This window comes from Xyrauchen texanus, chromosome 20, assembly GCF_025860055.1.
Source record: "Xyrauchen texanus isolate HMW12.3.18 chromosome 20, RBS_HiC_50CHRs, whole genome shotgun sequence".
NCBI lineage: Eukaryota > Metazoa > Chordata > Actinopteri > Cypriniformes > Catostomidae > Xyrauchen > Xyrauchen texanus.
In genome coordinates, this window is record NC_068295.1 from 15,746,195 (window position 1) to 15,770,639 (window position 24,445).

Below are 24,445 nucleotides of genomic sequence, written 5' to 3' on the forward strand. Positions count from 1 at the left end.
TATCAATCTTTTAAATTTTAAATAAGGAGAATAAACTGTGTATTGCGCTTTACAGAAATGAGAACTGGGTGTAAAATGAGCTTGCATGTCACAAAAACAAAGTCACAATGCAAAAACATTTAAGGGTTCAAAAAGTACACTTTAAATTGTTTGTGTAAAATAAAATAACTTATTTTTTACACCTCTTTGTGAGATATTTTTTACCCCACCCCCAAGCTGTTTTCCAGATGTTGCACCTGACATGAAAGGCATAATGTCTGTGAAGCGTGAACTGCGAGAAAAGAAATGTTTGGACAGCACCCTGCTCTCCAACTTGGACTTTGCTGTGGGTGTCACAAGAGACCATCCTCTAAAGATGTCCTCAGGTCTGTTGGTTAAAGGTGACAGTTTAACTGTACAAATTGGTAAAGAATTACCATTGTTTACAGTACGATCAGAAAACAACATAACATACCTTGACCTCTGTATCTACAACTATTGGGGAGTCAAAAAGGACGTCATCATGGAATATCACTTTTTCGGTCACTCGTGCCAGGACGAGATCACATCGTGTTTTATACAGGCTAAAAAAGCTGTTGCTGATGGTTGTCTTGGTAGACTAATGATCAAATGCAACAGGTTTTCAATCACTTATTTTAGTAATTCAGAAAGTCTACTCAAAACTGTGGAAACTAAATGTCAGTTAAAGCTAAAGACCATCACTGCTGAGGGTTTACTGGAGAAGAAAATATGGCTGCAGAAAGAGAAGGCCACATGTCATGGTGTGATAGCATGCATAGACCATATCATAAAGCAATACCTCACCATACCTGATGCTCCAAAGAGCAGCTGTAAATACACCATACATGCAGACAAAGAAATAATCAGAATTATGTCAGGTGTACAACACGAGAAAGAGTACTTACTGCTGTGTGAAAATACAGAGGTCACAATGTTTCCTCCAAAATGGCAGTAGAAGCTATAACAGCGCTCCTGAATACTGCTACAAATGTTCTGCTATATATCCTCTCATTGATATGCTTAAATCACTGGAATCCGATTTACTCTGACTGCCTAATTACAGTTGAAAGCACCTACTAAAAACACTACAAAACAATTTATTGCACACAATTAAAAGAAATGCAAACATAAAGAATGTCATGTATATTATGCAGTACCATAGTGTGTGGTGATAACTGTTATGTTTTTCATTCTGTCTCATTGTCTCCCTTGACTTTGTTTGAACTTAAAAACAGCAACAGTGTTTTGTGTTATCTGTGAATTGTTTTAGATCTTTTTCTGTCTTAATTTGTCAGAGGCCTGTGTATATTTATGATATAACTATTTAAATATGTGCTCCTTTTATTGTGTTGTGCATTGCAGGCATCTCACCCTTTTCACTCTGGTGTTATGGTTTGGTCAAAAGGATAACGCAAAATAAATGTATTCTGGTTTAGTTACTTATGTTTTGTTCATATGGTATATGTAACTACATATGACTCTTTGTTCTTTATTAAAACCAAATCCTACTGCAGAAGTTTCTGTTTTATTGTTCACTCACTTTACAATAATGATACTTTATGCACACAGACACAGTCCATCATTGACCATTTGATGCATATTGCAAACAAGATTGGAATGTATGTGAAAACAAATCAAACACAAATATACTTCTTTCCCTCTCCATTTTTCAGCACTAAACAAATTTCTACCCACAGTTAAAAACAAGCTGAGTGTTTCATTATTTAGCGGACCTCAGTCAGCTGCACCTTCTTTTGTGTTTTAATCCAATTCAATTCTGTAAATGAATATGTAAATAAATCTCCACAACTGATGCTCAACTGTAATTTGTTTATCAGACCTAAAATCCTAAACCTGCCTTCACCTAACCTGGCCAGAGCCATGATGATCCAGAGATTTGTAACTTAAAAAGGGGACTTTTAATTATAAAAAAAGTAACCCTAATCTAACCCAAACCCAAATGTTCTCTAACCATAACATTTACATGTATGCATTTGTCTGATACTTTTATCCAAAGTGACTTCCAGTGCCCTTATTACAGGGACAATCTCCCCGGAGCAACCTGGATTTAAGTGCCTTGCTCAAGGTGGTGGTTGTGGGGATTGAACTGGCAACCTTCTGCTTACCAGTTCTGTGATTTAGCCCACTTATTGGGTGGTTAGGAAATGGCCCAAAGAAAAGAAAACTCAGGAGATCTCTTTAATATCTCTTTAAAATATTTTCCCCTCCTTGATAGCAGCAGGATTAAATAGAGAGCAAATAATTGCATAATGTTTTTAACAGGGATGAATAGTCTGCAGAGGGGAGAGGTATAATATGCCAAAGGGACGTCCTCTGAGGACAAAAAGCATGTGTGTATGAGTGTGTGTGAGTGAGAGAATGTTTTTAAATGTTTGTGAATGTATATGCTGGAGGAAGAGTGATATGTGGGCAAGTGTGTTTTACAGACGTAAGTGAAAACAGGCCTGCTGGCAGCCTGCTTAAGCTTTGTTAAAGCTGTGGAGTAGATAGCCATATTCAGTCCATTACACATGCTTTCACTTAGTATTTTATCAATATACCATGTGCAGTCATTAACTGCAAGGAAACCTATTTGTGTGGTTGGGTGTGTTGTTGTTTGCATAGTGCTTGAGCTTTGGCATTCCAAACTAATAATGAAATGACAAGGAGTAAAAAAAAAAAAACTAAAAAAAATCTAGACAAAATGTTTTGGAACTATCTGGGTCCAGCCTCCTTAATCATAATTGTATTCTGAAGCATTAGGACATTAATTAAGAAGTTTCCATGGGTCAAGCCAATCATGAAAGCTATATATTTCTAGCTCATGTACGGAATGTTATTTGGTTGAACAATCACCAGTTATTTGGTTGAACAATCACCAGTCAGACACTGAACAAACTGCTGCTCCTGATTGCTGTGTAGAACTGGTCTGTTATTAAATTACCAGCTTTAGTGGACAGGTTCACTAGAATAAACTGTTCCAAATCAGTTTTTAAAAGTCATTTAAAGGTCATTGGCATTTAGAAAACTGGTCTGTGTTTGATTGAGGGCTTTAAACAAGAATCATGGGATTTTCCCACTAATTCAACAAGGGCCGTTCATTCAACCTGGATGACAGACACAGATACAAAATAGGGTGTATAAAGTTACCAAGGAATAAAGCCATTTGCCATGAGTAAGTATTTTCCCACAGAAATGAGAAGGGGAGCTTCTGGGGTTTTGTGTGTATGCGTGTGTCTCACACAGCACATAAAGAGCCCAGGGTCCTGAGCGATGAAGTAACTTCTTTGGCAAGGCCACCAGTAATTGAAAACAGGACTTGTTCTGTGTTTGGGTTTGATGAACACACATACACACACATTTGCAATTACTTTTGACTTATTTGTGCACATAAAGTACCATATATATAAAGTGTTAGGCAATTTTAAAGTGGTGAAGAGAATGGAAAAACTACCCTGAAATAATAAAAAGTGAAAGATGAAATCTGTTTTAAATAAGATTTGTTTTACAAATTAAATGTAAGTCAGTTTTAGAGGTAATTAGATTGCATAACAGCACCACAATGCTTTAAAAATGTAAAATGTAATTTTGTTTTGCAGTAGGCCAAGGGACTTTACTTTCATTCCAGCAGCTGTTGCGTCCATAAAGAAAAGCTGATAGCAGTTCCCTCATTGAAGCAATTTACTGTATTCAGAGCTCTGCTGGTCCACTGCTGTCACTGAGTTCAAAAACGTCTCGGGTTACTTAACTGTAAATGGAAGTGCAACGTAGTGCAGCGTAGTTCTAGCAGCTGTACATCATCACTTCATTAGCGTGTAATTCCTAGCCAATCGCATGTAAGCCATTGCTTTATAAGTCTGCTCACAATCTATCACATTGCTGTTTCAGTGCGCTAAACACAGGCAACCTCCGCCACCCCACCACCACCAGCTGAGCCCTGTCTCGCACGGAGGTAGGCTCCTCGCCCCTGCATCCTATCTCCGGCAGGATATGACGGTTCCGCGCACAACTCCCTCGGACCGCCGGACGGGGCCTACGCCAAAGAGAGAGACATTACTTTGTTTTACATTTATCAAATAAATGGCATCCTAAACCTCACTCAAGCCTGTGTGTCTTCCCGATAGAACCCTTGTTCCCTGATAAAAGTGGAACGGGGTGCTGCGCTGAATTAGCACTTTTGGAACAAATCTAGGTGTGACCAGCTGTGAATATGTGTGCAACACGTCAAGTCAACATCATTGGATGCACCTGTAGCAGGGCTATAAATAGATGCGACACAGGTGCATCATCAGGTATTTTGTCTGAAGAGCAGTCCTGGGGCATCCCAGTGCGGCAATGAAGCGCAGCATCTCATTCCCACTACAGTTAAGTAACCCGAGACGTTCCCTTTCAAAAAGCTACACTTATGATGCTGCGCTGAATTAGCGATTTGGGAACGAGAATACCCACGCCGCCGCACTGTGGGTGTCCGGACACCTTACAGTTGTGTAGTGTGCTCACAAGAGCGTGAGAGGTCTCAGACATGAGCTTGTGATGTTGACTCAAGGACATAAGAGCCCGGAGTGGCATGAACAGCCAAACTATAAAATCGAATGAATGTATGCGGAGAGGACCAGCCTGCCGCATCACAAACATGCTGCAGAGGGACACCTCTAGCCAAGGCTTTTGAGGAGGCTACCCCACTGGTAGAGTGAGCCCTGATCCCTACTGGTGAAGCTTGACCCTCCCTCGTAGGCCAGGGCAATAGCGTCCCTCACCCAATGCAACATAGTCTGCTTGGTGGCAGCCGCCCCCCTGTTGCGGCCCCATGGCAAACTAATAGTTGCCCTGACTTACGCCACTGGCTAAGTCTGAAGGGCACGGACTGGACAAAGTCTGTGAAGTCTTTCCTGCTCTGGTGTTGTAAACGGGTGGGAGCAGAAGGCTTCAAGAGTGACCGGATGTAAGGTCGAGAAAGGCACCTTAGGCAGGTAGTCAGGATGAGGGTGCAAATTTGCTTTAGCCATTCCTGGGGCAAAATCTAAGCAGGCTGGCAAGACAGACAGAGCCTGTAGATCCCCAGTTCTCTTTAGAGAGGTAATCGCCATAAGAAAAACCATCTTGAGAGTCAGAAGTTTATCAGACGCTCAAGGACTATTGCTAAGTTCCATGAAGGGATCTTGGTCCTAGCAGGAAGCCTCAGTCGCATAGCTCCACGAACGAAGTGAGAGAGTAGAGGATGCCTCCCCAACGACACCCCGTCCATCAAGGTGTGGCAAGCCGAAATGGCGGTGCCGAGCCACAATCACATTATCTAGGTCTGATAGTTCGATTTCACAAAAACCGGACTGGTACAATTTAGTCGGACTAACCTGTTTACATGACATATTAAAAAAAGTCAAATTATTGCTTAAATCCGACTGAAATCAAACTTTTAAAGTGCATGAGTGAGGCACCTACAATAGAAGTGAATGGGGCCAATCCGTAAATGTTAAAATACTCACGGTTTCAAAAGTATAGCCACAAGATATCAACCATGTGTGTATTAACATGATTTAGTGTGATTTAATCGATAACTAACATTTTCTGTGTAAGATATATATATATATATATATTTACAGTGTTGTATAAAGTATCCATTTGTCATACATAAGTAAAAGTAAAGTTACACTTCATTGAAACTGACTTAAGTAAAAGTTAAAGTAGCTCATGAGAAAACGACTCAAGTAAAAGTATTAAAGTAACTGATATTAAATTTACTTAAGTATCAAAAGTTCATTGCATGCATTGAACTTCAAATTTCATTAAACCCATGGAAACTTATTTGACTGGTGGTGCTCATCATTTACTCACCCTCATGCCATCCCAAATCTGTTTGACTTTCTTTCATCTGCAGAACACAAACAAAGATTTTAGAAGAATATTTCACCTCTATAGGTCAATTCAATGCAAGTGAATGCTGGCCAGATATTTCAAGCTACAAATAGCAGATTAAGGGAGCATAAAGTTATCCATACTACTACAGTGGTTAAATCCATGTCCTCTGAAGCAATTTAGTTTGTTTTGGGTGAAAACAAACCAAACTGTAACAAATTTTCACTGAATATCTTGCCATTGCAATCTTTAGGCATGATCATGTTTTCAAGCTTGATTTCACTTTCTAGTGCCTGACGCATGCGCAGAGCCCTAGGTGGCGCTATAGGAAGTGTAATTGAGCTTGAAATCCTTATCGCAAGGAGACTGCTAATGTAAAGGTTTATTGTTGAAAAAGTTGGTCTATTCTCAACCAAAAACCACTGGAGTCTTATGGATTAATCTTATGTTTCCTTTATGTGCTTTTTGGAGCTTCAAAGTTTTGTCCCCCATTCACTTACAATGCATTGACCTACATAACAGTGATATTCTTCTGAAAATCATTTGTGTGTGTGTGTGTGTGTGTGTGTGTGTGTGTGTGTGAGCGTGTATTTATCACTTTGTGGGGACCAAATATCCCCATAAGGATAGTAAAACCCGAAATTTTTGACCTTGTGGGGACATTTTGTTGGTCCCCATGAGGAAAACAGCTTATAAATCATACTAAATTATGTTTTTTGAAAATGTAAAAATGCAGAAAGTTTTCTGTGAGGGTTAGGTTTAGGGGATAGAATATAAAGTTTGTACAGTATAAAAACCATTATGTCTATGGAAAGTCCCCATAAAACATGGAAACACAACATGTGTGTGTGTGTGTGTGTGCGTGTGTGTGTGTGTGTGAGTGTGTATTTATCACTTTGTGGGGACCAACTGTCCCCATAAGGATAGTAAAACCCGAAATTTTTGACCTTGTGGGGACATTTTGTTGGTCCCCATGAGGAAAACAGCTTATAAATCATACTAAATTATGTTTTTTGAAAATGTAAAAATGCAGAAAGTTTTCTGTGAGGGTTAGGTTTAGGGGTAGGGTTAGGTTTAGGGGATAGAATATAAAGTTTGTACAGTATAAAAACCATTATGTCTATGGAAAGTCCCCATAAAACATGGAAACACAACGTGTGTGTGTGTGTGTGTGTGTGTGTGTGTGTGTGTTCTGCAGAAACAAAATAAAAGTCATGCAAATATTGGATTGAATGAGGGTAAGAAAATAAAATGAACTATCCCTTTAATGGCACATTCAAGTCAAATCAAAATGATAATATTTATGGGATGAGTGTAAATGAACACCACAGTACATACAAATTGGAACATTGAAGGAGAGAGTTGAGTCATATTAGTGACCAGAAAAGAGACTGACTTGTGGGGGTGGGCTCTATACATTTGGGCCAATATGCAGTTAAAACAACTTAACAGCATAGCAACAACCTGACAACCACTTAGAACACCATGTAAACTGCAGAGCAATCTGCAAAAAACACAGAAAACAACTTAGCAACAGCATAGTAACAACCTGGCAACCACTGTTAGCAAACACACAGCAGAGATCACCTTGACAACTGCATAGCATGCCCTAAATAAGCTACAAAGCAAATATAACACTTTAGCAACCACCAGAAAACAAGTTTTGCTTTAGCAGAGATCATTCACATCTTCATAAAATATCAAAATAACTATTTATGGACATTTTCATGAGTGCTGGTAATTATTAATTCACAACATATCTTGTTAAAAAGCAAAATGTGATTGACTTTTAAATGAACGGGTATCCTGGAGAGGCGTGATACTGATCGCACATCTTCATTATTTCACAGCTTTCATAATGTTTAAGCCTAAACTTATCACATTAATTAGTAAAAAAAAAATAACTTACATGAGCAGTTACTTGTCTTCCCCACAGGAAACGGACGACAGAACACGCAATCTGGCGCGCGCTTCGCTTGTGATTTTGATTCAGATTCGTGATTCACAAAACGAATAATTAAGACAAATGTATTTATCATTTTATTCAGTTCAAAGAAATTAAATTTAAAAGATTCGACTCTTTTGTTTCTTTTAACAAATCAGCATGCATTTTATTTTTTTGCTGTTTTCAGTCACAAAAGTAACGAAAGGGTCTGGAGTAAAAGTATACAGTATTTTCTCTTCAAAATATAGTAAAGTGAAAGTAAAAGTCCAAATAATTTTTTATACTCAATAAAGTAGAACATTTTTAAAACTGTACTTGAGTAGACGAAGTATTTGTACTTCGTTACTATACACCTCTGTATATATATTAGGGATGCACCGAAATTTCAGCCACCGAAAATGTTCTGCCGAAAATGACATTTTTTGTTTTGGCCGAAAGAGAAAAAAGGCAGAAAATATGATCCGAAAATATATGCCTCCCCGCCCCTCATTGCTCAGGTTTCACTCTTCATCGATCTAGCCATTATCACGGCGCTACCAAGCAAAGGCCGATGTCAGCGGTGTGGAAATACTTCAAAGCAGTACCGCCGATCCCTACACGCATAGCTATGCAGTCTGCGTAGGGCACCAATCCACCAACTCCCTAGGGGGGCACCTGAAAGTCCACCGGCTGCCCTTACTCGCATGTTATATGTTATCCAAGGGCCCAAAAGCAGTTGCGAAACACAGACGATCGCTTCACGCTCATATCACACAAACGCGACAATCCTTTTGACTACTGATACATGAACAAAGATTGCAGACTACACGTAGGTATTTATCTTTTTCATGAAAAGAAACCTGCCACTTTTACTTAAATAGAAAGCCAACACATTCTCACACCCAACTCGTCACATGTGGACGCTTCGGGAGGACCCTTTTGGCGTCACTTATTGACGAGTTGGGTATACCTTTGGCGTCATTTTTTACGCGCAGGGTAGTCCGATACACTTCTGTGTTGTTAAACTCACCGATGAATGCGGTTATGTATGCGGTTAAAGTCACCGATGAATGCGGTTCCCTATGAACGCGCTAAACCTTTGCTGAGAGGGCACTTTGATATCACATTGTGAGGGTTTTAAAACATAAAAAAAACCGTTGGAGGGCCAGATAAAGCATAAAAAAACAGTTGGAGGGCCAGATAAAGACGTCAAATTACAAACGACCACGCTCCGGTTCGGAGATACATAGAAGTCTATCGGACTACCCTGCGCGTCGAAAAATGACGCCAAAGGTATACCCAACTCGTCAATATGTGACGAAACTGCCCGAAGCGTCCGTATGTGACGAGTCGGGGTGAGAATGTGTGCAGCCCAATTTGCTACGTGTATAGCAGTTACATTAAAATAGGTTTAGCCCTGCAAAACTTTGTTCATCAGTTGAGGCTACATCTGTCATTTACAGTTTGAGGTTGGTTTTAGTTCTATTTCTGCTGTTTTGCACAGTTGTTTTGCACAATAATTTTATATTAAAGTGGAAATACGTTTACATAAACAGAATAGAGGCCCTCTGCAGTTCTGTGTTTTGCCTGTTGTTTTCATTAAAATGATCAACTTTTTGAATTTGCAAGATGCTATACTAGAGCTGCTAAGTTCATTACTTGACTGCTGTTTTGCATATCATTATAGTTTTCTAGAACGTTACATTATTTGGATAATTGGTAAAAAAAAAAATCTGTTAAATTTGAATGTTAAAGAACTGAATAAAGAATAATATATTTAATAATGTTTTAATATATTTAATATGTTTTCAGCCAAGTGCATCCTGAATTTTTGGTTTCGGCCCAGAATTTTCATTTCAGTGCATCACTAATATATATATATATATATATATATATATATTAGGGCTGTCAATCGATTAAAATTTTAATGAATCACGATTAATTGCATATACAAATATTTGCTGAGAAAGCCCCTCATATAAATATAATTTAATATATAATTATGAAATAATGATACGTAGTTATCTTTAAATATTTAATAATATTTTTAATTATATATATATATATATAAAATAAAATTCAGATCATTAAAATGTATTACATTCTTGTGGCAGAACAGTTAATCATTGATAAGACAATACAAAATCTGGCTTTAGAATAAAATGTATTGTTTACTACCATATTATGGATCATAAGCCAATCATTGGCATACGGTTCACAGCAATCCATTTCACAAGTGAATTTGTCAATAAGTTCGAGATTTATTATGAGAGCTTGTTTAAGGACCCGTCAATGTACACCTGCGTCAGACATGCTTCATAAACATACATTTTTAGGTCACTGTGTCAAGTTAAATATAGTTTAATACTTAGAACACATCTTGAGATCTCTTAGTTCGGATTTGCGCTCCATCAAGTGTTTTGAACCCAAGAACGTAACGCATGTCTGTGTTCTGCTGCTCAAGGGTGTTTTTCTTCACTGTATAAACTGAGCATTGCCACGCAGCTGAAGTTTCACTTACTGCCCTCTGGAGTAAACAGGTGGTACTACAAGCTTGCATTTCTCAGGAATCTTCGATATTACGGTCTGGGGGCATTGCGATTAATGGCGTTAATTTTTTTAACTCGTTATTTTTAGTCAAATTAATCACACTGAATTAACGCGTTAAATCAACACCCTATATATATATATATATATATATATATATATATATATATATATATATATATATATATATATATATATAAATAATCACTTCTTGCAAAGGCTTTCAGTGTTGTTATTAGGACCACACATTGATATTTGTAAGCTGAATGTTGTTGGAAAAACACTTTTTATTTGTCACAAACATTACAATTTATTGAAGACAATGTGACACATCACAGAAAGAGACACAAAAGTACAGTTGCAAAGTTCAGACACTAGAGGTTGTAACACATCATACATGTTTCCCATATGTCACTGTTAATGCAGGACACTGGTAGTGTAGAAAAAGTCAAGAGAAGTTTACTTGTAATGCCCTATATATATTCATAGATTTAACTTCATATAATTCTCAAGCAATAATAATAATAATGGTATAAGTAATATTTTCAACATCAAGGTAGTTAGCTTCTGTCATATGGTAGTGTAAATCACAAAACTGATTCTTAATTGGGCCGGTAATTTACCAATATTCTGATTATTCTCAAATGTCACTTAACACTGTTCTGATTTATATTTTTTATAATAACACTGGAATTAAAAATAAATGATTGTTAGGTGACATTGGTTTTATGTTGGGAAATATATATAAAAACATTTTTTTTAAAGAAATATCTTGCTTACATAAGTATTCAACCCTTGTGCTGTGGCTGTATGGGAGGGTGGCAAGAAAGAAGCCGTTACTCAAAAAGTACCATCTGAAAGCACGTCTGGAGTTTGCCAGAAAGCATGTGAGTGACCCAGCTGCGATGTGGAAGGTTTTGTGGTCAGATGAGACCAAGATAGAGCTTTTTGGACAAAACTCAAAGCGCTATGTGTGGCGCAAACCTAACACTTCATGTGCCTCAAGACACACCATCCTGGGGAGCCTGGGTATCTCAGTGGTAAAGATGCTGGCTACCACCAAATGGTGTGGAGTGGCTCAACCAAATATTAATGTGTGGGGGTTGAATACTTATTCAAGTAAGATATTTCTGTTTTTTATTTTTCATAAAAAATATTTCCCAACAAAAAAACAATGTCACCTTCTAATAACTGATTTTGAGTTTCAGTGTTTTAAAATAAAATACCAATCAGAATGAACTTTCAGTGTACCATTTGTAATTCGGTAATATGAGAGAATTGGTCAGGGGTCTGAATACTTTTGCAAGGCACTATATATATATATATATATATATATATATATATATATATATATATATATACAGAGATCAGCCACAACATTAAAACCACCTATCTAATATTGTTTAGGTCCCTCTAGTGCTGCCAAAATAGCGCTAATCTGCATCTCAGAATAGCATTCTGAGATATTCTTCTCACCACAATTTTACTGAGCGGTTACCTGAGTTAATGCAGACTTTGACATATCAAACCAGTCTGGCCATTCTCTGCTGACCTCTCTCATCAACAAGGCATTTCCGTCAACAGAACTGCCGCTCACTGGACGTTTTTTGTTTTTGGCACCGTATGGTGTAAATTCTAGAGAATGTCTTGTGTGAAAATCCCAGGAGATCGGCAGTTACAGAAATACTCAAACAAGCCCAACTGGCACCAACAATCATGCCATGCTCCAAATCACTGAGATCACATTTTCCCCCATTCTGATGGTTCATGTGGACATTAACTGAAGCTCCTGACCCATATCTGAATGATTTTATGCACTGAACTGCTGCCACACAATTGGTTGATTAGATAATTGCAAGGATAATTGTTGGTGCCAGAAGGCAACTACTGATCTCCTGGAATTTTCATGAATAACAATCTCTTGAATTTACTCTGAATGGTTCTAAAAACAAAAACATCCAGTGAGCGACATTTCAGTGGATGGAAACACCTTTTTGATGACAGTCAACAGAGAACGGACAGACTGGTTCTAACTGACAAAGTCTAACTCAAGATAACCACTCTGTACAATTGTGGTGAGAAGAATAGCATCTCAGAATGCTATTCTGGGATGCAGGATGGCACTGTTTTGGAAGCACAAGGGGGGACCTACACAATATTAGGCAGGTGGTTTTAATGTTGTGGCTGATCCAAATATATATATAATATATTTATATAAATATATATATATATTAGAAGTATTTTATTTCGTTATACTGTATATATATTTTTACATTTAAGACACATAGATCCCTGAACAAAGACAACAAGGAACATTTAGGCATACCTTTAAAGTAATTATAAAACAGCAGTGCTAATAATTTTTTTTTTAAAACAATTCTGAATAAGCTGCTGGTAATTCATGTAAAGAATACAAAATAATATTCTCCTCTCTGTATGCGTATATCTAATCTATAAGAGCTCAGCTCATAATAGCTTTGTGAATTCAGTTTTACATTTCTTTCTTCATTTATTATTTTTATTAGAAGTCTTTTGTTTTCAATGTCCAGCATGTATTAACCATCTACTAAATAGAAGCAAAAACATCCCGGCTGATATGATTACTCCCTGTCTCTTGCTAATAGATGACAAACTTTTGAATCATCTCTAATCATGGGAAAAGTAACATTTAATCTATGAGAAATAGTTATGTTTTTCAAATAACTAGGTCCAATGCACACAGTAGTTCCTCCCCCTGTAGCAGGTGTTCCCGCCCAGCCATAGGTACATTAACTTCACAGTCGTAACGGGTAAGCTGGGGGAGGGGCATATATATGGCCCTGCCCTCTGACGATCTGCTCACTAACCTACTTGCAACATCTAAGAAAAATAAATATGGAGAAAGAGCAATTAATTACCATATAATGAAAAGCAACTGCTCTGACAAGATTCACAAGGATTTTGAAAAGCCTAAATTGAAGTGTGGTCTCCATGGTGACACACCAGATGGCAGCAGCAGTATCGTGGCATGACGGAGCCCTTCTGATGATGCAGTGTCTGACTTTCTGATTTTTTTCTCTGGTAAATCAGCCACAACCTGCAGCACAGACCCCTGAGAGACAAAACACATAACTCATAAACTCTCCTTACATAGATGAATAGAATATTGCCATAATTACAGTAACAGAAAGTATTATTCATACATAAAAACTGATATTTAAATTAGTGCCGATACATTTTTTTTAATCGTGATTAATCGCATAATATTTGTAGTTAATCGTGATTAATCGCAGATTTTGAAAATGCTGAAATTTTCCTGTAAAAATGCATTTATTTCCATCTTCTGAAAGAAAACAAAACAATGTGTAACAATGTAATGCTTTATAAACATTTTCCAAACAAAGTCTTTTATGACTGAATAAGAAAAATAAGAATTTCACTGTATATGTGCAAATGTGTGACAAAAATATAGGCTTCTTCTATTTATATGGATACATTTTTTCAAACTGAATAGACTAAATAATAAAATTTTACAAATTACAATAAAATGCAAAGTAATCACTTCAGTATAAAAATACTTGTTGAATGTAACTATTCTGATTACCAAATATTTAAATTGTAACTGTAATGGAATACAGTTCCAAATATTTTGTATTTAAAATATGTAATCCTGCTACATGTATTCTGTTCCTCCCCAACCCTGTTTAAATACAATATTCAAATCAAATCAAATCAAATCACTTTATTGTCACACTACCATGTACACAAGTGCAGCAGTAGGTGAAATTCTTGTGTGCAGTTCCGAGCAACATAGCAGTCATGACAGTGACGAGACATATACCAATTACAATAAACAACATACTTACACAAAACAATTTACAAATCAAATGTACACATACTAACACAACACAATAATTATATACAATGTACAGTAAACAATACACACAATATACAATACAATAAGGAGTATATGATATATATATATATATATATATATATATATATATATATATATATATATATGAAGTAGTATATTGAGGAGAATATGTTGACAGTCCAGTGTGAGATATAAGATGAATAAAGTGCAGTGCTAATTATTGATCGTGATAGATCAAGTGTTCAACAGTCTGACTGCTTGGGGAAAGAAGCTGTCATGTAGTCGGCTGGTGCGGGTCCTGATTCTGCGATACCGCCTGCCTGATGGTAGCAGTGAGAGCAGCCCATGACTCGGGTGGCTGGAGTCTCTGATGATCCTCCGAGCTTTTTTCACACACCGCCTAGTGTATATGTCCTGGAGGGAGGGAAGCTCACCTCCGATGATGTTCCTGGCAGTTTGCACCACCCTTTGCAGGGCTTTGCGGTTGTGGGCGGTGCTATTGCCGTACCAGGCAGTGATGCAGCCAGTCAGGATGCTCTCTACAGTACTAGTGTAGAACCGTGTGAGGATGTGGTGGTTCATTCCAAACTTCCTCAGCCGTCTCAGGAAGAAGAGGCGCTGGTGAGCCTTCTTCTACACGGCCTCAGTGTGGACGGACCATGTGAGTTCTTCAGTGATGTGGACACCGAGGAACTTGAAACTGCTGACTCTCTCTACCGGTGCTCCATTGATGGTGATGGGGCTGTGTTCTCCGTCTTTCTTCCTGAAATCCACCACAAGCTCCTTGGTTTTACTGACGTTGAGGGAGAGGTTGTGCTCCTGACACCAGCATGTCAGAGTGTGCACCTCCTCTCTGTAGGCTCTTTCATCATTGTCAGTGATCAGACCTACCACCGTCGTATCGTCAGCAAACTTAATGATGGCATTGGAGCTATGTGTTGCCACACACTCATGCGTGTATAGGGAATACAGTAGGGGGCTGAGAACACAGCCCTGTGGGGCTCCAGTGTTGAGGGTCAGTGATGAGGAGATGTTGCTGCCCATTCTAACCACCTGACGTCTGCCTGACAGGAAATCCAGGATCCAGCTGCACAGCGAGCCGTTTAAGCCCAGAGCCCGGAGTTTCATCATCAAGCTTGGAGGGCACTATGGTGTTGAATGCTGAGCTGTAGTCTACAAACAGCATTCTCACATATGTGTTCCTTTTTTCCAGATGGGAGAGAGCAGTGTGCAGTGTAGATGCAATGGCATCATCAGTGGAGCGGTTGTTGCGGTAGGCAAACTGCAATGGGTCCAAAGAGGTGGGCAGAACAGAGCAGATGTGATCTCTGATTAACCTCTCAAAGCATTTGCTGATGATGGGGGTCAGAGCAACAGGACCAGAACCAGTCATTTAAGCAAGTGATTGTGGCTTGCTTCGGTACAGGCACAATGGTTGATGTTTTGAAGCATGTGGGGACTACAGACAGGGAGAGGGACAGATTGAAAATGTCCGTAAAAATACCAGCCAGTTGATTCGCGCACGCTCTGATGACGCGGCCCGGAATGCCGTCTGGGCCCGCGGCTTTACGGATGTTCACTAGGGATGGGTGATACCAGTTATTTTCTTTTCGATCCGATACCAAGTACTTTGAAGACAAGTATCGCCGATTCCGATACCGATACTTTTATGAATTATTTATATGTAAGTGATTTTATAGAGTATTGTGATTGCAACATTATTAATAATAAATAACATGGACATGACAACGTTTTGCTTACATTTATTAACAAGCACTGAAAACTTTTACAACATTTCTTCCAAACAAGTTGACATTAACATTTTCCTCTTGAGCCTGTTTTTTCTATGAATGATTAAGTTAATTTTTAACTTAAAAATTAAATTAAATTAAATTAAATAAACCCGTGATAAAAGACTGGAATGCACTGGAAATCAAACCAGGGATGACAGTTCGGCTGAGAACACTTCAAATGATTTAATTGTAAAACTTGAACCTGAACAGAATTTTTAATTGGAATCTTCATGTGTTATTTATAGGTTTTTGTTAAGGAACAATAGAATGTTGACATTTTTCCCCTTTAGTCTGTTTCTTCTTTGACTAGTCAACTCCCCTGCTTTAGAAAAAATTCTCTCTGACGGGACAGATGATGCAGTGACCGCAAGATATTTTTTAGCTAGTTTGCTGAGAGCTGGGAAGGTTTGTTCATGATTTCTCCACCAAACTAATGGGTCTTGGTTTTTGTATTCAAATAATCTAACCACCACTTTATACCTGGATAACGTTTTTGACCTCTCTGAAAGCATTCTGCTAGTGAACTCTGCCTCGAGCTAGAAGATGTGGGTCGTATCTGTGTTGACTCCTCTGCTCGTTTCAGTTGCACCTCGTCGTGCTCTGTAGGGTGTTTTGCTTTCAGATGTTTGGTCAGATTTGTGGTATTACCACAGTGGCGTATGTTTTTTTTACAAATGTCACACGAGGCTTCGTCAGTATTTACTGGAGTGAAATAGCTCCAAATAACACTTCTTTTTCGTTCACTCATTGCAGTCATGCACTCGAACACCTGTCTGCGCTAACTGACCGTACGTTCTGCTTCATTAATTCCTAGTGATGATCGCCAGAGTGTTTATATGCCTACTGCCTCTGGCGGTCAGTAGGAATTCACAGAACATGTACTAATTGAGGCAAGCGCGTCACAATTTGCTCTTGCCAACCTGTCAACAGCGCTATCGACAATTTGTGGACGCTCTGACGTATTTGAAATAGGCGGCTAAACAAACAGATAGTATCGATACTTTTATTTGAGAATCGATCCTTTTGATACAAAGGCAGTATCGAAAATATCGATACTTAAGGATCGATCCGCCCATCCCTAATACATCCACAACAGAGACGGAGAGTGAATCAACCTCTGTAGCGTAAGCAGGGAGTGCTCTCTCCGCAAGGGCGGTGTTACTGCCCTCAAAACGAGCATAAAATGTATTAAGTTCGTCCGGGAGAGATGCAGCGGTGTTCACAGCGGAGTCTTTATTCCGTTTGTAGACCGTGATGGTATTAATTCCCTGCCACATGCTTATAGAGTCAGTGGTGTTGAACTGACCTTCAAGTTTGTGCCTGTACTGGCGTTTGGCTGCACTGATAGAGTTACGGAGGGCATAACTGGCTTGTTTACGCTCCTCCGTGTTAGAAGAATTAAAAGCGGAGGACCGCGCGAACCTCGCCGTTAACCCATGGTTTCTGGTTGGGGTATATCCGTATTGTTTTGGTCAGAACAACATCCTCTACGCACTTTCTGATGAAACACGTTACGCTGTCAGCGTAAACCTCGATGTCGTCATCAGAGGCGGACCGGAACATCTCCCAGTCCGCGTGATCAAAACAGTCTTGTAGCGCAGAGTCTGATTGGTCCGACCAGCACTGGATCGTTCTGAGGGTGGGTGCTTCCCGTTTCAGCTTCTGCTTGTAAAGGTGCGTACACACTGCCAGCGACATCGCGCGCGACCTCAATACCATTCATTTTCAATGCGAGCACAGCGACTTCCGGCGACACGAGCTGTCGCGACCGTTGACGCTAGATGTGGGCGTGTCCAGCGACGCGACAAAGTTGAGAAAAGTTCAGGTGCGTACACACTGCCAGCGACTTTATCGCTGCAGGTCGCCAGTGGCTGGCGGTGAAGTCGCTAGTGGGCGTTCCCACTACTGGTTGCCTAGTAACGTTTATAAATGACATTCACGGATGCCATTCCATTGCTGTTGACAGCGAATCTCTTTTCTTGCCACTAAAAACAAACATTTTGGAGGGAAAAGACTAAATATAAATGGAATCAGTACATAAAATGCTTTAAATCAAAGATGAATGAGAAACAAGGCGTGCTGTTTCCCATAGCGGCTGTTTATCTGCGTGCGAAAATGCAAATGCCGGTCTGTCTGAGTCCATAAAATCCCGCGATCTCAGATACACCTTTCCACGCAGTATTTTTCTTAAAAATGTCCTTGAACGTGGGAAGAGACATATCATAGAGCACTGGAACATTTCTAACAGCAAGAATTAGCCTTTCATCCATCTTTCCGTTACTGCAGGAGCTGAGAGAGAGAGAAGGATCACGTGAGCTCTCCCGTCTTCTCTCCTATTGGCTGTCGCTTCCGTTAGTCGCTCCAGAGTTGAACTTTTCTCAACTTTGTCGCGTCGCTGGACACGCCCACATCTAGCGCCAACGGTCGCGACAGCTCGTGTCGCCGGAAGTCGCTGTGCTCGCATTGAAAATGAATGGTATTGAGTCGCTGTCGCGCACGATGTCGCTGGCAGTGTGTACGCACCTTTCAACTTTGGAGCGACTAACGGAAGCGACAGCCAATAGGAGAGAAGACGGGAGAGCTCACGTGATCCTTCTCTCTCTCTCAGCTCCTGCAGTAACGGAAAGATGGATGAAAGGCTAATTCTTGCTGTTAGAAATGTTCCAGTGCTCTATGATATGTCTCTTCCCACGTTCAAGGACATTTTTAAGAAAAATACTGCGTGGAAAGGTGTATCTGAGATCGCAGGGATTTTATGGACTCAGACAGACCGGCATTTGCATATTCGCCGCAGATAAACAGCCGCTATGGGAAACAGCACGCCTTGTTTCTCATTCATCTTTGATTTAAAGCATTTTATGTACTGATTCCATTTATATTTAGTCTTTTCCCTCCAAAATGTTTGTTTTTAGTGGCAAGAAAAGAGATTCGCTGTCAACAGCAATGGAATGGCATCCGTGAATGTCATTTATAAACGTTACTAGGCAACCAGTAGTGGGAACGCCCACTAGCGACTTCACCGCCAGCCACTGGCGACCTGCAGCGATAAAGTCGCTGGCAGTGTGTACGCACCTTAAGCGGGCAAAAGTAGAACGGAAGAATGGTCCGATTTGCAGTGAACATCAACCAAAGCTAAAGTTAAGTTGTTAAATCTAGCTAATATTTCATCATCCCCCCACATTAAAATGTATGTAAAATGTAATTAAGAAAACTTTTAAGCAAAGCAATAATTATTATTTTAATGGCTTTGTAATGCAAACTTCATAACTAAGTAAATACAGTAACACGGTACTATACTATACACATAATGTTTCAGGTTAAAATGCAACACTCCAATTTATAGAATATGTAACAGGGGTCATTTTTCAATCTTTTTAAGGGGTCCTTGACTTTTTTTAAAGTGGAAGACCCCTTCACTAACACACTAACACAGACACACACTGATCCTCACTGTCACGTTTAATGTGTTTTTGTTCATGTTTTTTTATTTTGGAAGTCTAGTTCCCGTTCTATAATCATATGTATCATGTCATGTGATATCCTGTTTCCCTCCATGTTCATGTGTCTTGTTTTCATTGGTTTATTGTCTTGTTAACTCGTTATCAGTTCTAGTTTGTCATTGGTTTAAGTTTATTAGTCTTGTTATCTTGTTTATAGTTTTGTCTGTTCATTGGTTGTCTTGTATTTAAACCCTCATGTTTGCCATGGTCCTGTGTCAGGTATTGTTAATGTTAAGATGTTTGGTTGTCCAGTCCAGTCCAGTCCAGTCCAGGTTTATGTTTACGGTTTTTGGATTTAATGTTTATGAATAAACTGCACTTGGGTTCACGATCATTATCGTCTTCATCTGCCTGTCATTGCCAAGCTACGTGACACTCACCAGCCTTATTGCTTCAGAGAAAGTTATGGTCTCAAGTTTCCTCTTGAGCAGCTTTGGGTTGGTCTCACATTTAGAAGAAATATCAATGTCTTGAATAGTGACCCTTGAAAGCAACAGAGAGATAAATGTAGAGGGAACTGTAAACAGATATAACTTAGGTGACTGATTTATTTGAATTACAGATCTTGTTAACACAACATGTCTCTCTTAAGATGAGGCCTCACCTGTTGCTGGTCTGATCTGGGGTTCCATAGGTCTTCTGAGCAGCATCACAACACAATGAGTCTGGTGAGGCTGTTGGAACAGAAGGGGAAGTTTGTGTGCTGCTGGAGGGGGTCAGTTCAAAATCTGAACCTGGGTTGGAACACATTGACTCGGCCGGAGAAAGATTCCGAAGCAGGAAATCATCATCCATGGGAATGTATGGTGCTAACATCTCCAGATCCAAACCAACAGCCTAAATAAACCATCAAAACCATTAGCACCATTCACCTCACAAAAAACAACAGAATTGCGGCACATATAGACACAAACAGCTTATATCATGAGAACTTTAAAACCACAGATTTTCATTTTCGCCAGTTTAACAGTTCAAACATTCATTCTGAATGTTCTGAAAAGCACAAAACCAAAAAGGCCACACCTTTTATTACTCTTTCCAGATCAATCAATGTACTTGTGTAATAAAGGGTGTCTTGGACTCAATATCCATGGGAAAGAGTCTCTCTACCTGAACTGTTTTTAGCTGGTTACTTAATCCTGAATCCATGAGGAGATTAGCCTGAATTTAAACAACATTGAAAACCTATTCATGTCACATTTAATATAAATTTATTATAGTGTATAGACTATAGAAAATACGAGGGAGTGTGGAGAGGGGGAGTTGTTACACTTTTTATTCTAGTGGATATTTCTCTTGGTAGAGTAAACAGATATAGTTTATTGAACACATGTTGGCCTTTTGTAACAATTGCAGGGCATATTTGCACCCTCTATTGGGTAAATTGCCACAATGGAACAGTCTATTATAGGCTTATTAGTAAAGTTAAAAAAAATGATGAATCACAAAAAAAAAAAAAATAATAATTCAATCGTAAAAATTTAAAAGTATCAAACTTTCCTCAACCTGACATTTATGAAAGATAACGTTGTTGTGAGGACACAGTTACAGTTTCTGGTTGAAATCTGACCCTTGCATGAATTTATGGCAGCATGGTTTATTATATTTATTTCATTTGTTTTAGCAAGCGCTATAGCAAAATTATAATGATATTAAAATTTTTGTTTGGAGTATAGTATTCACAAAATTACTCTTTTGTTTTTTTTAAGACAGTTTTGAACTAAGAGCTTGAAACCAACAAACAAAATCACTGCTAAAGACAATAAACATATGTGTATTTGGACTTTTGATTCAAAACTTTATAGTTACTGAAATGTAACCCTTGTTACAACGTCCCCATATGACAACTAGCCCAGGTCTCTATTATAAAGTATTGAACATTTGTAAAATCCAAGTATATGGAAAGTTTACTGTAAAAATGTGACTTGAATCTCTCTGGGATCTGGAAGAGTCAGAAGCAGAGGACTGTGGGGAGGAGAAGCAGTCGGGATGTGTTTGAGCTGTAGAGGTGTCAGCATCATGTAGGGTGGAGCATAGGGCATCATCAGGAGGAGAGAGGGGTGAGAATGGCAGTAGAACACTGGAGGAGGGCAACATAACATCATTGTAGAGAGGAATGTCTGTCAACACAGAGATCGCTGAGTCAGCAAGAATTCCAAGAAAGGACATTACATTTGTAGATCTCCCTACATCTATATAAATGATCTAAATGCACATTATATACTAATAATTCATGAACCTTCACATCAATTGAACAATATTATAAATGTCTAGTTATTCATTGACTGAACTGTGAGATATGTTAGGTCATATTGAAGAATACAATATGTCGCATGCAAAAAAAAAAAGGATGATTCAATTTTGTCACAATAAATTAAAAAAAAATCCAATAGATAGCATGAAAGTTTTGGAATAGCATTCTATTATTGTAACACTTCCCCCATTAATCCAGACAAGAGGAAATGGGAGACGACACTCTCAGTCTCAAATACAGTCAAATACAGAACATAAACGAGGGCAAGGCTTTACAACTAAACATAAATCTCTGCTGTTTCTCCGCCAAACAGGGCACACATACACTCAGGATCATCTTTTCTCTATGGGCTTACCGTCTGTCTTTATATCTCCCCAACACCACTCACTGAAACACAGAACAGCTGTTAGGGAAATTACACACAGGTGCGAGTCCTTCCCATTCATTCCTCCTGGCCTCGCCCCAATTCACAAACCAGCACTCGGCCACACCCCCATCGCCACATACCCGCATCGCCGGGGAGACCTTGGCCTATCATTTATCCAACCCCAACCCCCATTTCTTGAGAGGAAATCCGCAACAGCCATTTACGCCCCTGGCCTGTGGAACACCTCAAACTTAAATGGCTGGAGAGCTAGATACCAACGGGCGATCCATGCATTGGCATCCTTCATGCGATGGAGCCACTGGAACAGGGTGTGGTCCGAACAGAGAGTGAAGGCCTGTCCCATCAAATAATAGCGAAGGGTGAGGACCACCCACTTGATCGCCTAGCACTCTTTGTCGATCGTGCTGTACTTAGTCTCCCTCACCGAGAGCTTGTGGCTTATGTACAGCATGGGGCGCTCTATCCGAAGTATTGTCTGTAAAATAAAAGGAGGGAGAAGTCAGGAGCATGTAACAATGGTCCACCACACAGTGCAGCCTACACTTTCATAAAAGCCTGCTGACATGGCTCCATCCACTGGACCGGGTCTTGTGCCCCCTTTTAAGTGAGATAAGTCAGCGGGATGGTAACGGTCAAATAATTTGGCACAAACCTTCTATAATTGCCAGTCAGCCCCAAAAACTGTCTCTCCTCCTTTTTGGTTTTGGGTCTCGGGCAGGTCGCAATTGCTGAGGACTTATCCATTTGGGGATGCACCTGTCCATGAACCAAGTGGAAGCCCAGATCCCATGAAAACGTCAGAGAATTCTCCTTGCAGCCTGGCAACATCCGTGACTTGTGATGGTGAAAGGTGGTCTTCATAAGTGTGGTTTTTAAGTTCACCACCGGTCCGAGCTACTCCCTCCCCGGAACCACCATTGCCAAAGTCACAGGGACCGCCTCTCTCCATGGTTTTAGGAGATTGAGGTGGTAAATCTGACATACTCTGCCTCTATCCATTAGTTTAACCTCATAATCGATTTCCCCAACATGTGACCACAAAGGGCCCTTGCCATTTGGCAAGTAATTTAGAGATGTGGGGAGTAATACAAGGACTTTATTTCCCAGTGCAATTTCCCATAGACGAGTACCCCTATTATATACAGTCGGCTTTGACGTTCTTGAACCTGGAGCAAATTCTCCTGTTAATTTCCCCAGTGTGTGGGGTTTTGCTCTCAGGTCAAGAAAGTATTTAATTACATTTTTGCTGCTTGAAAGTCCCTCATCCCAATTTTCCCGTAGGACATCAAGCACATTGTGCGGTCAATGCTTGAGCCACTTGTTCCAATTTCAAGTGTCTTCGTACACAAACTTACAAATCATATTCTTTAGGGTCTGATTAAATTGTTCAACCAAGTCATCCATTTGGGGGTGGTAAATGCTGTCCAGAATCAATTTAATACCCAATAAATCATACAGTTTGAGTACAGTACAGTACAGTATGTGACATAAAAATTGTGCCCTAATCAGTGAGGATTTCTTTTGGAATTTTGAAGAGTGCCTCCGCAATACTACAGGCGGAAATGTTAAGTAGAGGCACTGCTTCTGGATATCGCTTTGTGTAGTCCACCAGAACCAATGCAAAATGATGCAAGCGTGCAGTCTGCTCTAATGGTCCAATGAGGTCCATGCCAATTCTTTCGGATGGGACCACGATCAATGGAAGGGGACACAATGGCGCATTTGCGGTTGTCGGAGGATTCACCAGCTGACATTCACGGCATGCCGCAAATCATTTGCTAACATCCCTGCGAATGCCTGGCCAATAGAAATGGGCCATTAGGTGGATTAGTGTTTTTTTCTTGCCTTAAGTGAACCGCCATCAGATTGTGATGAGCCGTCTGGAATAACATTTCCCGACGGCTCTTCGGTATCAGCAAATGGGTTGTTTCTTCCTTTGTCTGAGCATCCTGCATCATAATTCAAAAATACGGGTATGAGAGTGCCATATCTGGCTGGAGGCGTTAACCGTCAATCACTTTCACTTGGTCAAAAGCCTGCCTAAGGGTCTCGTATCGCATCTGCTCCAGAGGGAAATCCCCTGCAGGGAATCCCCTAAGGGCGGGGGAAGCTGTGGCTAAGGGCCCATGAGATCTATCACTTCGTCTGTGTCACACTCCTCTGCCATCAGCCACCAGCAACAGGCATCACGGAGCTGCAGGGCGAATGCAAATGGCAGCAAGTGAAAGCGCTGTCAGTGTTGTTTCAGACTCCGACCGACCCATTGCAAGATGGCTTTCTTCAGGACCTATTACCCCAGGAGGTTGGTAATGGGGAGTTGTTGTGCGGCC

At 39.8% G+C, this 24,445-nt stretch overlaps 2 protein-coding genes across 4 annotated transcripts in view; one reads left to right on the forward strand and one right to left on the reverse strand.

Annotated features, from left to right (window-relative positions):
- Positions 1-1,507, forward strand: part of LOC127660726 (SERTA domain-containing protein 4-like) — a 42,106-nt gene extending 40,599 nt beyond the window's left edge. The window contains exon 7 of the transcript XR_007972674.1: positions 217-1,507. The gene's annotated coding sequence lies outside the window, so the exon portion shown is untranslated. The remainder of the gene's footprint in view (positions 1-216) is intronic.
- Positions 1,508-11,773: 10,266 nt separating this feature from the next.
- The window catches only part of LOC127660718 (hypoxia-inducible factor 1-alpha-like), a 28,617-nt gene continuing 15,945 nt past the window's right edge, over positions 11,774-24,445 (reverse strand). For all 3 annotated transcript variants that reach the window (XM_052151097.1, XM_052151098.1, XM_052151099.1), the window contains exons 10-14: positions 21,385-21,593; positions 20,078-20,310; positions 19,854-19,956; positions 13,307-13,415; positions 11,774-13,183 (exon numbers count right to left, since the gene is read on the reverse strand). In XM_052151097.1, coding sequence (XP_052007057.1) covers positions 13,020-13,183; positions 13,307-13,415; positions 19,854-19,956; positions 20,078-20,310; positions 21,385-21,593 — 818 coding nt within the window. In that variant the 3' untranslated portion in view covers positions 11,774-13,019. The remainder of the gene's footprint in view (positions 13,184-13,306; positions 13,416-19,853; positions 19,957-20,077; positions 20,311-21,384; positions 21,594-24,445) is intronic.